Raw genomic sequence first — 13,887 nt, 5'->3', positions numbered from 1 at the left:
TTAAAATGTTCGAGTAGAAAGGGCTCTTTGTGATTACAAGGCCTTGGATGTAGCTCTGCAAGGTCAGCTTCTTTAGACCAGGAGGTCGAGAAGCGCGGGTGCCAGGCCGGTAGGGTCCTGCACATCAGTGTGGAAGCTGCCCAGGGTGATGGCAACCCGGGGAAGAGGATGGCTTTTGTGTCCGTGGGTGAGAGCATCATTGTGACCGTGAGTAGAGAAGGCTGTGGCCCGGGCCTGGGGGGAAGAAGGAGATCTGCCTGAGGGCAGAGGTGTGAAGTGGGCGGACAGGCCGTCTCCTTCTGGAAGGCCTGGGGGCGTGGCAAGAAGGTGGTGAAAGGAGAAGAGTAGTCCTTGAAGGAGCCCAGGACGGTGGGAATTTATGTAGGAAGGAAAAAAGGATTCCAGGGGGACACAGAAAGTCCCGGGGGACAGGTCGGGTTGAGGAAAACAAAGCTGTAGGGCAATGACAGTACAAAAAGTACTTCGAAGTTTTAAAATACTTTCTAAAGTCCTGCAGTTTGAAACAGCAGAGCCTTTATTAATTAGGTAATAAAAGACATCGCAGGCAGAAAAACACCCTTCAAATAGTGTGTGTCTTTTGTGGACTAGAACACAATTTCCAGCACGCCGCCTGGCACGTCTCACGACCGCGGAGTTAGTGTTAGGAATGTGGGTTAACGCGCTGCTGCTTCAGGGGAAGCACCCGCGAAGAACGGGAGGCCTTGTAAACTGGAAGAAGCACGGGAGGCTGCGGGGCGGAAGGGCTGGGGGCCGAGATGCCCATAGGAATTACTGCCCTGAATGAGTTTCTGGGAGGTTGTTTGTTTTGTTTCGTTTCCCTCCGATGCTTTCTGCTCTTTGGTAAATTCTAAATTTTCTACCAAGAGCTTTTTTCCCCCCAAAAAACAAAGCTGTATTGTTTATGATAAAAGCAGTACAAGCCAAAACTACACATAACTCAGAAGGATATAATACAGAAAAACAGGCGGCGCTCCTGTCTCTTCGCCTGGCCTGCCTTTTAAAGGGGCCCCCCGTGCCCCCCAGCCTCGCCCCAGCCTTTCATACGCAGAAAGGGCTGCCTGGGTGTGTGCCCCTCCGCACTGGCCAGCCGCGGGACCTCGGTCCCCAGCTCTCTCTATACCTCACGGTCCTCTGTCCACGAAACGAGGCTGTGGAAGTCCTACCTCACTGGATCTGCTCTGTCACACCCTCACGTCAGCGCTCAGCACGTAATAAACACTCAGAAAAGGAAGCTAATGTTATTTTCTTCCCCACTCCTCCCACCATCTACTGCTCTCTCGGCTCTGTTGTACTTTTTCCCCACCAGTAATTTGGATACTCTGCATTTGATTTTAAGTTTCCTGGTAGTGTCTTTTAAAACTTTTTCTGTTTTCTTTTTTTGGCCATGCCGCATCACTTGTGGGATCTTAGATCCCCGACCAGGGATGGAACCCCTGCCCCGCTGCGGTGCAAGCCTGGTGTCCTAACCACTGGACCGCCGGGGCACTCCCTCTTTTATAACTTTTAAACAACAGTCGTAGCCTCTGCTTCTCAGCTCGACAGCTTCAGATAGAAGTAGGGAAACCAGTATCCCCTACACCTCCCGCTCTCCTGGGGCAGGCTTATCTCCCACTCCTAATGCATGTGCAACTTTCAGTGTTTTGGTTTTCCCTAGAACATTTTCATTCCCTTTTTTTTATTGTAATTACCCCCGTTTTTTTAGGCTTTGATCTATTTTTCAATGGTTTCAGTACTTATTGCCTGTCTTTTCATAGCCTAGTCTTCCTATTTCTGTACTTTTGAAAACAATCGTCTTTTGGTTGACTGGATCATACCAGTGAGTAGTCTCCAGGGAGGATTTTCCTCAATTTCCCCTGTGTCCTTGCACACTTGGGACTGTCTTTCTGTTACTTCTCTGGCTGGCAGCAGTCTAGTTAGATATTATCAAAGCAAACTTTTTCTCAACCCTGTAGGTTGTCTTTGTCGTCTGTGTGTGTGATGCACGTCCTCCAAGGATGCCCAGGTTGTTTCTAACCTTGTTGACTGACTTTGTGTTAACGGGTGGGCATTTTAAAAGCTCACTGCAGCCACAGCATAGAGAGTAGATCAGAGGGCGGGACCAAGTGGGGGTCAGGGGGCACGTGCTGTAGACTGGGGGCGGGGGAGGTCACGATTTAAAAGCGGGAAACTGATGCTTGATTAGATAGAGGGTGTGGGAAGAGGAAAGTGTAAAAGTTGCCAGTTTATATGGCAGTAGTTATGTATTCAGATATTAAAAAAAAAAATACTAGGACCCAGCATTGGAGGATAGAGGTGCAAAAAGTAAGCAAGTTAATTATAAACATCTCGTTAGACTTTACAGTAATGCATATTGACTTATAATGTGAACTTACTTCATCTTAGCCCAAACCTTGACAGTGTCTTAGTTTGATATTTAAATTTTTCTAAGAGCAAATTTGGCAATTTTTTTTCACAAAAATAAATGTTTTCTTTTGTTTCTGATACTAGCTCCTGAAATTCTTAGTTATGATCCTATCAGCATGGCAACGGATATGTGGTGAGAATTATTTATGATGAATTGATCAAATTAGTTTTAAGAAATGAATACGATACTAATTTTTCTTACATTTTCATTCTGATTTAGGAGCATTGGAGTGTTGGCATATGTCATGCTGACGGGAGTATCGCCTTTCTTAGGCGATAATAAACAAGAAACATTCCTCAATATCTCACAGATGAATTTGAGTTATTCTGAGGAAGAATTTGATGTTGTGTCTGAGTCAGCTGTTGACTTCATCAAGACACTTTTAGTTAAGAAACCTGAGTGAGTATTCGTTAATACTGATCTCTATCAATTTTTGAGCAATCTGCTCTGAACAAAAGCAGATTAACAACTGAAACCCCAAAGTGAAGACATGAAAGCGTAGACATAAAATTAGATGGAACCTTTGGCTTCTTACATCTGTTGAAAGAAAAAGTGGCAAAAATGAAAATGTTTTAGGGAACGTGGACTGCACCTCAGTGTAACAGACATCTGCCATCTGTTCTTGGTCTTTCAAAGGGGCTTTTCAGAGAGAACTTACAATACTGTTTACATTGTGGGGAACGGCATTTGCATGCGAATGCTAAAACTTTGTTTTATTCAGGAACCACAGTAAGATCTTTGTGGTTCATATGTCCCATAATATAATTCCTTATGCTCTAAGTTATAGTTGAGGCTTTAAACTACTTCGTCCTAATGGTAAACTGTGTATCTTTATCCAGAGATCGCGCCACTGCTGAGGAGTGTCTGAAACACCCATGGCTGATGCTGGGCAGTGTTCAGGAACCTTCTCTCAAGGTGAAAGGGGCATTAGAAGAGGCACAGGCCCTCCAGGAAGGCGATCCTGTGCCTGGAAGTCATTCAGATACTCAGAAGCCGGAAACCGAGGAATCCGTCGTCACAGAGGAGTTGATTGTAGTTACTTCATATACTTTAGGACAGTGCAGACAGTCTGAAAAAGAGAAGATGGAGCAAAAGGCCATTTCCAAACGCTTTAAATTTGAGGAACCTCTGCTGCAAGACATTCCGGGAGATTTTATCTACTGAGCAGTGTTTCCCTTCAGAACTTTCAGATTTCTATACTGGAAACATCATTTATGGACTTCTGGCCAGATGGTACATGTGCTGAAAGTGGATGACCAGGTGTCACTGGTAGAAACTAAAATAACTTTGTCAGACTTGTGGAGTTAGAGAAATCAAGCCAGATTTATAAAGTTGCCAACCAGGAGGTTTAACGGGTAAAGTTACCTTTTTCAGAGTTCTTTTTAAGAAGGGAGATGCTTGAACCTTTTATTTCTGCATCCTGTTTCTCCAGAATGAGAATGTGTATGCAAAGATATCTGTAGTCACTTTCCTTAAAACTCCAAGTAAAAGTGCCAAAATTAACATCTTTGTAAATCTGTTTTGCATTATTCATATCTATATCTGCATATATGTATGTTGATATCGTTACTAAAATTGATTCTTTTTCACTTTGGATTTTTTGAGGGGACTAAGATTTTAATTTAAGTAAGTATTTTGCAAATTTCTGAGACCTAGAATAACATGCGCTAGTTAATAATGTCTTATTTTTATATTTTATTACTGCTCTATGTTGACTTGACTTGGCTTCCGTTGTCTGTTTTCTCCCTAATGGTTTGCAGCCCTATCAGTGGAAAACCCTGGCTAATTTTAGTTTTTTCTTCAACATCACTAGTAAGAGTGGTGGTGATTTTGCACCTCTGAAATTGTTCTGGTTTTCAAGGTCAAAGGTTAAGTCACCCTGTAATGTTAACCCAGTGTTCGCTCCGCGTGTCCCTCATCACACCTTCCTTGTCTGCCCTCTTTCACGGGCTGTACCCCTGCCGCCTCCTCACACGCTTGTCGCTTGACTTTGGTCTCTTGCGAGAGGCAGTGTGATCTGATCAACACAGTGGTGCTTCGGTCAGTGAGAGGACGCTATTAAGTTGTTTTTGTTAATAAAATCCCCAGGAATCGGGGAAGAAATATAAAGCACATTCATGCTGGCCATCGAGCCTCTGCTTCTGTTGAATTTCCCATTAGCCCCCAAGCAATACTAGGAAAAGTGGTAAGATGCCAGAATATTTATAAACCTTTACTTTGTTCGTAAACGATTTGACACTGGAAACTGTGTCATTAGGGAGGTACCCTAAGACTTGTAAGATTTATAAGAATATACTCAGTAGCATTTAATTTACTTAGGAGTGAACACTTCAGCTGTATCTGGGCCCACAGTGAACAAATTCCTATTTAAAAAAGTGGAAATGTAAAAGCGTATGCTGTATAACTTAAAGCAACTAAATCATCTTCTTACACAGAACAGTCTGCGAGTCCTTATTTACCTTGTATTAGGTGCTTGTATCGGGTGAACACAGCTTGTCTGTGACTTGTGTGCACACAGCGTGTGCTCTGTACCGTGAGCTACTCGGACCCATTCCTTCGCAGTCTGCAAGGGTGTCACGTGGTGCTTTCTTCCCAGCCTGGTTGCTCAGATGTCAGCCTCAGGACCATGGGAACCCCTAACCATCTGTTTTCAAGTGTGTGTAGGGTACTGGGCTGGACCTTCCCATGCGTGGTCTGCACGAGCTCCCGGCCCTGCCTTGCAAGTGTCGCAGGCCCTGTGTTGTTCCGACACCATCAGGTGAAACTGATTAGGCAGTTCGAACCCTCGGTTTGCACTGTTTTCTCACTAAATTGGCCTATTGATTTATACAGTTTCTTGGAAACGAGCATTTCTAAACAAGCTCTATAAAGAGGAAGAGGAAATTCTGCTACAGGGGCAATTTTCAATGAAAACCCACGGCCACAATGCTAAAGCCTCAGGTAAGTCTTGAAAAGAGGTAAAATACAATTTTAGGCACATTTTTATAAATACCTCCGACAAAAATAGGAGGGAGGTGAGAAAAAAAAAATCCACTATTTGAATGACACATTTTTATACTTGATGGATTTATTCAGTTTTAAAATCATAATCATGTGGACAACAGTTAGACTTTTTCCAAGCCATTTTTTATACTGTATTCCTAATACATTTAATGTAATTGCTGTATCTGTAAAAGAAAAGAAAAACAGACGTGTTTTCTTTTAGCTGGCCACTTTGCCATTTGCAGTGTGCAGCTGTCCTTAGCTGCTCTTGGTGCCTTGAATTTAGAATTGTACACTGCTTTTTTGGAAGCACTTGCACTGGTAAAGGGATATATTGACATTTTCTGGTGTCTGTCATATAAATAGAGCATAAAGAGCCTTCAGAGTATTGAACCAAACTTTCCGTTAATTACTAACCAACTAGCTCTGTTACTTTTTCTTTTCACTTGTTTACAATGGACTAAACTATTCATATCCATGCAATTTAGAACTCCAGTTTTAATTATAATAAAAGTCAACATTATAATATTTTAGCTTGATGAGAAGTTACGAAATATGCAAAATGTAAGTGGTTTTAGTCAACCGGGAAATTGTGTTTTAAGGTTTCATTTTGTTGTTTTCACATGAAAAGTAGGAGAATATGGCTTTCTCTCATAGTTACAGAGGCACATCAGATGCTAACTGTGGTGTATCTTAAACTTTTCCAACAGACCTCAGTTTGGAAGAAAGTGTAGGAGCGAAGACGTCGCTCAGAGACTGTTGGACACGAGGTGAATGCTGTGCGGCTCCGTCCACGGAGGCCTGAGCGACATTGCTCCCTGCCACCGACGTGGATCTCAAGGTACCAAGAAACAAATCCCAAATACATTTTAAGCTCACACTTGGAGAAATTTGAATTAGACTGATAAAACTAAAAATACGATAGTATTGTTCGAGATCATTTAGCACTTAGGCCCTTCAATTTGTTACAGAATTAAAAGAGCTGGATTAAAAACGTTAATCTCAAGAGCCTTAATTGCCAACTATGCTTTTATTGTCGGAGGGGATATAATTTACAAGTAACGAAGTGTACAGCTCTAAATCCGTGCCAGCCTCTCTCGAGCTTGACAAATGCACGTATTCAGATAGAGGGAATTACATGGCACGTCCACCCTGCTGTGGCTTTCACTCAGCATGATTTTGAGACTCATACATATTGGTGCTTGTATCAGCAGTGTGTCCCTTGTTGTTGCCATGTTTGAACACACCAGCTTATGTAAAACCATATCTCTGTTCATGGACCCCAGGGCTGTTGCAGGTTTTGTGTCTTATGAATAAAGCTGCTATAGATATTATTTTTTCTGTTGTTTTTGTTTGGTGTTTTCTTTTTTTTTTTTCTCTAGTTGCGGTGCGCGGGCTTCTCATTGCAGTGGCTTCCTTTGTTGCGGAGCACGGGCTCAGTAGTTGCGGCATGTGGGCCCTAGAGCACGCAGGCTTCAGTAGTTGTGGTGCGCAGGCTCAGTAGTTGTGGCTCACGGGCTCAGTAGTTGTGGCGCACAGGCTTAGCTGCTCGGCGGCATGTGGGATCTTCCCGGACCAGGGCTTGAACCTGTGTCCCCTGCATTGGCAGGTGGATTCTTAACCACTGCGCCACCAGGGAAGTTCAGATATTCTTGTCCAGGGGTTTTCTGTGGACACGTTTTCATTTCTCTTAGATTAAATAGGAGTAGAATTTCGAGGCCACGGGATAGATAGATATGTAACTTTTTAAGAAAATGCCCAACCATTTCTAAAGCGATTGTACTGTTTACCATTCCTGCCAGCAATATACGCAAGCTCTCATTGCTCCACATTTAGTGTTGGCCATCTTTTTTACTTTAGCCACTCTCGTGGGTATGTGGTGCTATCACAAGGTGGTTTAATTTGCTATTCCCTGATGACTGATGAGGAACAAACACTATTTCACGTGTTTGTTGAACCATTTTTGTGTCGTCCTTTTTCTCCCTTTTTATTAATTGGATAGTGAGTTGTGATAATCTTTTATATATTCTGGATACAAGTCCTTTATAGGATTTACATGTTACAAATATTTTTTTCCGAATGTGGGTTGTCTGTTTTCTCAACAGTGTCTTTTGATGAGAAGGTAGCTGTAATTTCGATGAAGTCCAATTCATCAATTTTTGTTTTATATGGTTAATACTTTCTGTACCCTCTTTAAGAAGTCCTTACCTACCCCAAAGTCATGAAGATTTTTTTTAAGTTTTATAGCTTTAACTTTTATGTTCAGGCCTGCGATCCACTTTACACTTTCGTCCCCTTTGGTGTTAGGTAGGGGTCAAGTGTCCTTGTTTTCCGTATGAATATGTAGTTGTTCCAGCACCATTTGTCGGACCGACTTTCCTTTCCCCATTGAATTGTTTTGCTGTCCTTGTGTAAAATCATCTGACCGTATGTCTGTGGATCTACTTCTGCACACTCTTCTGTTTCATTATTTGCTTATCTTTTTGTCAGAACTTTGTAAGTCCTGATGTCAGGTACAGTAGGACTTCCAATTCCTTCATTTTTGAGATTGTTGTTTATTCTAGGTCCTTGGCATTTCTGAAGAAATTTTAGCATTGGTTTGTCAACTTCTACCAAAATCACCCCCTAAAAAAGCCTCGTGGGATTTTGTTTGAGATTCGTCTATCAATCAATTTGACTTTTTAACAATTCTTCCAGTCTGTGAACATAGTGTGTATTCCCGTTCGTTTATTTCCATTTTTCTCGGCATTCAGTGTAGAGTCCTTGTACATCCTTTGCGAACTTTATCCCTGTGTATTTTGTTATTTGATGCTATTGTTTTGGATACTCTCTTTCTCAGTTTTGGTTTTTTATACTCCTAATCCTCCAGTGGTCAGTTTGCTTAATCAGACCTATGTTATAAATTATTCAAATAAAAATGAGTGTACTTTTCTTTTGAAGCTCTTCATTTAAAGTCTGGGCCTAAAGTTTTGTTGGTAGGAGTGGAAGTAAGTCTGCTGAATTGAAATTCATGGTAACAAAATTGGGAAGGAATAACATACCCTCCTCTAATTCTCTCAAAGTAGAGAGGAGGTAATAGAATCTCAGAGGGAGTATGTGGTTTGCCCAGGATCTTAGCAGCTGCCGGCAAAACAGAGGATAGAATCGTTGAGCTTTCCAGGGCTTTAACCTCAGTGGAGTCTACCTTTGGCTACATATTAATGTCCATAAACAATCATTTTTTAAAATTATTTTTGTGTAGCTTGATTGTGGATGCATTTTTGTTAGTGACTGGAGGATACGTAACCTGAGATTAGGCTGGTACAGAGGTCAGCACATTATGCCCTTGTGGCGTGTTTGGTAAACGAAGCTTTCTTGGAACACAGCCTGTTCATTTACATTTGTCTACAGCTGCTTTCATGGGAAAACCCGCAGGGTTGAGTAGTTGCCACAGAGATCTTACGGCCTAATCAGCCTAAAATAGTTACTCTCTGGCCCTTTACAGAATAAGTTTGCCAACCCCCCTGCCAGGCTCTTGTAGTCTAAACATATTCTAAATAGGAGATATTTCCTATTTCAAACCAATACTGACACAGCCCTCTGGGGAGCAGTTCATTTTACATGGCAGAATAATCTTAGGACTTGCATTCGTTCTTATAGTTTTTATTAAAACAAGTGAGTTTTATCTACTAAAACTAAACTATTTTTACTAAATATGTCATCAGCAATAGTGTAACAACATTTTTACATAAAAATGTTCTCTTAGTTTCAATACACTGGTCGGTTTTCATGAAAATTAGTATCTCTCGGTTATCTCCATTATTGTAAAGTGACCAATTTTCTAATAACTTGTGAGAGAAATGTACCTAGAAGAAAAAAAAAAGATATTTAGGAAGAGAGATGTTTAATCCTCAGAGAGCTGGAGATTATTCAGGAGGGAAGGATCATCACCTCATCTTGCCCCTTTCAAAGAAGCGTATTCAGTGTCCTTGTCCTACACCTTAACAATTATTTCAAAATACAAAGTTTTTAGACTTAGAAGGAGTTGGAAAGATAGTAGTACAGACGCATCTTGTGTAGTTGTAGCACAGTGCTAAAACCAGGAGATTGACATCCAAGCAGTGCGTGTGTATAGTTCTATGCCATTCTATCACATGTGGCTTCCTGTAACCACAATTTAGATACAGAACTATTTCATAGCAACAAAGATGGGTTGTGTCAACATTTTACCAGTTCAGGTAAATAGTACATCAGACAACGTTACACGTTTTGTTTCTACCACCAAACAATTCCTGAGATAACTCAAGAGGAGAAGTCAAGTCGATCATATTCACCCATGTTTCTGCTCTTTCCATTATTCTTCTTTCCTGATGTTCCAAGACTTTTTCTTCTCAACATTTTCTGTTTCAAGAACTTCCTTTTGTCATTCTTTTAAGGGAGGTCTATTCAAGCAAATTCTTTGTTTTCCATCATCTGGAAAGCCTTTATTTTTCCTTCATTCCTGAAGAATAATTTTATCAGATGCAGAATTCAGAGTTGACAGTTCTTTTAGAACTTGAAAACTTTTGTGCCATTTTTCTGGCCTCCACGGTTTCTGAGGAGACAGCTATCATCTGAATTGTCTTTCCCCTATAGGTAAGGTGGTATTTCTGCCTTGCTGCTTTCAAGCTTTCTTCTTTGCCTTTGGTTTTCAGAAGTTTGTGTTATCATAGATTTCTTTAGGTTTACGCTGTTTGGGTTCCACTCGGCTTCTTAAATATATAGGTTTATGTCTTTTGCCAAATTTGGAAACTTTTCAGACGTTAATTCTTTCAAATGCTTTTTTCGGCCCCACCTTTCTCTTCTCCTGGGTCTCTAATGACATGAATGCTAGATTTTTTTGTTATAGAACCACAGGTATTATTGTCGGTCTGTTTTCTCTGCTCAGATTGGGTAATTTCTATTTTATCTTCAAGTTCCTGATTTCTTTCCTTCTTTTTCAAGTTCAGATTTTCCTGGTTCTTGGTATAAAAGCGTGGTTTTCTATTGTGTATCGGACGTCTGGTTTTATGTCGTGGGATTCTGGATCTTGTCTAAATCTTCTGTTTTAAAAGCAGGCTTTTTCTGACACCGCCATACCGGTGGGTGAAGCGGGGATATGTACACTGCCTCCTCACTGCTGCCAGTTGGGGGTGAAGGTCCAGGCTCACCACTTGGCCTCTTCTGACACCCAGGCAGGGGGAGGGGTACCTCCTTACGGCTTCCCACTGAAGAATAGGGGCTCCACTGATGCCGCGGGGGGTGGGAGTATCAGCGGGCAGGAAAGGCGGGTGTAGCTCCCCTGGGCCTTCTCTGCCACCACACCCTGCAGAGGACGGGGGCCAAAGGGGAAGGCCTCGTTCTAGCTGAGTAAGGGGAGCAAGTCTCGGCTCTCCACCTGGCCTTTGTTGACAGGCTAGGCTAGGGTAGGGTTGGGGCCATGGTTTTTTCCATGGTGTCTGGCTAGAATAGGGCGATTACTGTGTGAAAGTTCTTTAGCTTGAGAAAGCAGGCTTTTCTTGGCTTTTGTTGTTGCAGCCATTGGTGTTTCTAGGCTGCTGGTTTCACCAGCACCTAGTCTGGGACATATGAGGCAAAAGAAAGCCCAGGGAACTCACTGCTTTTATCACTTGGGTCCCAAGGTCCTCAGCCAATCTGCCTTCTTTGCATTTTTCAGTATGTTTATTTGATAAATGTCTAGGGTTTTAGCTGTGCTTAGTGGGAAGAATAGGGAAACGTGTGTCTACTACATCTTGTCCCTCCTGGGGGTTTTTGCTTTTTAAAGTTGACAGTAGGAGAACTCCCTTCTGTGTATTTTAGATTTAAGCAAATTAGTAAATACACCTCGGATTGTGAGAGCCAGGTTTCTCTCTGTTGGAGAAGGAGTGACAAGTATGGGAAGGAGGAAGTCTCCAGTGAGTGAGTGAGTGTGTGCGTGCGTGGGCACTAACACTAGACCACTGAACGTAGTTTAAAATTTCTTGAGGTTCCTTTTTGCCATGAGGATATATCCCACCAAGGATGTTGAGTCAGAACTGTTTGAAAGTCACTTGAAATATTTCTTCTCTGTGTGGTTCATTTGTTTCAATATTTTAAGAAGTATTTTAAAGATTTTTTTATGATTTTATTTTTAAATTATGTAAAAACAAAACAGCATGATTTCAAATTCAAAAGTGTAAAACAAGGTATATTCAGGAAAGTACAGCTTCCATCCCTGTTTCCTACTTACATTTGTTTACTTCCCCAAAGGTAACTACTTGTATTGATTTTAGTTATTCTTCCGTTGTTTCTTTTTGAAAGTAGAAGCTAACATATGCATACATATACACATGCATATATAAAATTCCTTTTCACAAGTACAGACTCCTCAACTGTATAGAAGTCAGTTTATTTAACCCATTCTCTATCGATGGAGACTTGGGTTGTACCTGGGTTGTTTACAGTTTTTTGCTGTTACAAATAGTGTTACATTAAATAACCCTAAATAAATGGCATTTTGTATTTTTTGCCAGCCTACTTTGGGATAAAATCTTAGATGTGGGATTGCTGAATAGAATGGTAAGTGTACGTGACATTTTTCTAGATATTGTCAAATTCCCTCCCACAGGTGTTGTTTCATTTTGTCTTTACACCAGCAACTTAAAAATGCCTATTTCCCCACAGCCTTTTGAGAAAATAGGTTCTCAAATTTAGGGATTATTGCCAATTTGCTAGAAGAAAAATGGTATCTTCCTGTAGTTTGAATTTATATTCTTTTTAAGAGTGAGGTTGACCTTTTTTTTTTTTTAGTGTGTTTGAGTCACTTGCATTTCTTTTCTGTGAATACATAATATCTTTTGCCCATTTTTCTATTGGGTTACTGTTTTCTCAACTTTCACACTTTAGAAATTAAGGATATTAACTTTTGTGATTTAAATTCTAAATATTTTCCCATTTACCATTTGCTTTTTGCTTTGCTTTTGGTATTTTTAGACATGCAGAAATTTGTTTTTATACAGTCAGTTTTCCTTATTCTATAACAAATCATGGTTAGGTGAGTTTCTCCACTTCTGGGTTATAAAAGAATCCACCCATATTTTTCTGCTAGTGCTTAGATGGTTTCATTTTTACATTTAGATCGTTTGATCCAATTGGAATGTATGGTGAGCAGTGGATCCCATTTCATCTTTTTGCATATGGCTATCAGGTTGTTCCAACATCACTTTTCAAATGTCTTCCTCTCCCTCCCTGATTTAGATGCTGCTTTACCATAACCAGATTTCCATATGCACGTCTATATTTTCATTGCATTGTCTCTTCATGTGCCAGCACTTCATTATTTTATTTACAAATATGTTTTAATGTCTGTAAGACTAGCCCCCCCCTTCCTTACTCTTCCTTTGCAGTGATTTCCTAGCTATCTTTGCTTATTTCTTCTTCCAAAGGAATTTACAATTAATTAGCTTGTCTAACTTTTAAAAATCACATTAAATTTAACTCAGGGAGAACTGACATCTTTATGATGAAGAATCTTGCCATCCAAGAACATGGTGTGTCTTTCCCTTTGTCGAGTTCTACATTTGTACCTTTCAGTAGTGTTTTAGACCTCTCATATAAGTTTTGCAGATTTCTTGCTCACTTTTTCCTAAGTAGTTTTTGTTTTGGTTTGCTTTTTGCTATTTAAGTATTGTCTGCTCTCCATTACTTCTTCTAATGGTATATTAAATGCCTTTCATTATTAAATGAAATGTGATCTATGATACAGAGGCATGTTTCTAATATTTTCAACTCCCACTTTTGAACCCTAGATCATAAAACGTCAGCTTTTCTGTACACGTTCCTGACGGCACTTTGAACTGAGCAACTGCTGGAGTCGGCAGAAAGACAAGCCTGGATGGTGGACAGGTTACCGAGGAGGAGAGGCTCTTCCCATGGGTGGAGGCTTTTCCCATCATCACCCTCTCACCTCCTCCTTGAACGCCCCCCAACCCCTTCATGGGGCCTCCTGTGGATACAGCATCTTTTGCCCAAGTCTCCCAACAAGCAGTATAAACGCTGCCTCGCCTGTAAGACCAGCAATTGGTAAGTAAGTATTCATAGTTTTCATACGGACAAACTGAAAACAGCAGAGTCAAGCAGCCTTCAGAAAGCCCTGTGGAGCTGCTGTCGACGGAGCATTGCCCTGGCCTTCCCGCTGTGCCAGAGGCCACCATCGGTGCAGTGCTGGCTGCTTCACGTGGGTTTCATTCAGTTTAGCGTCATCTTTGCTGAATGCAACTTCACCAAAACTGGGAGTAGTAGAACCTGTCTCATCAGGTATTACTAAATCCCTGGATTGGTGAATGGGGAACAGTTGGCAGAAGGAGAAGCAGGGGGAAGACAAATCTTGAAAAATGGGATAAATGACAGTAAAATCTGTGATTTATTTGAAAGTCGTACAGGTCTTGTCAGTATAATTCAGCACAGTCTCTTAAACCATCACTATATACTTACTCCAGAACCTG

The 13,887-nt window shown here is 41.1% G+C and overlaps 1 protein-coding gene across 1 annotated transcript in view; it reads left to right on the top strand.

Moving 5' to 3' along the window:
• The window catches only part of STK17A (serine/threonine kinase 17a), a 37,273-nt gene extending 33,333 nt beyond the window's left edge, over window positions 1–3,940 (top strand). The window contains exons 5-7 of the mRNA XM_065883825.1: window positions 2,509–2,557; window positions 2,645–2,824; window positions 3,265–3,940. Of these exons, the coding sequence (XP_065739897.1) occupies window positions 2,509–2,557; window positions 2,645–2,824; window positions 3,265–3,589 (554 nt within the window). The 3' untranslated portion in view covers window positions 3,590–3,940. The remainder of the gene's footprint in view (window positions 1–2,508; window positions 2,558–2,644; window positions 2,825–3,264) is intronic.
• The last annotated feature ends 9,947 nt before the right edge of the window (window positions 3,941–13,887 follow it).

This window comes from Phocoena phocoena, chromosome 9, assembly GCF_963924675.1.
Source record: "Phocoena phocoena chromosome 9, mPhoPho1.1, whole genome shotgun sequence".
Lineage (NCBI taxonomy): Eukaryota > Metazoa > Chordata > Mammalia > Artiodactyla > Phocoenidae > Phocoena > Phocoena phocoena.
Note: the sequence above shows the minus strand (reverse complement) of the source record. Positions and strands in the feature narration are given on the sequence as shown.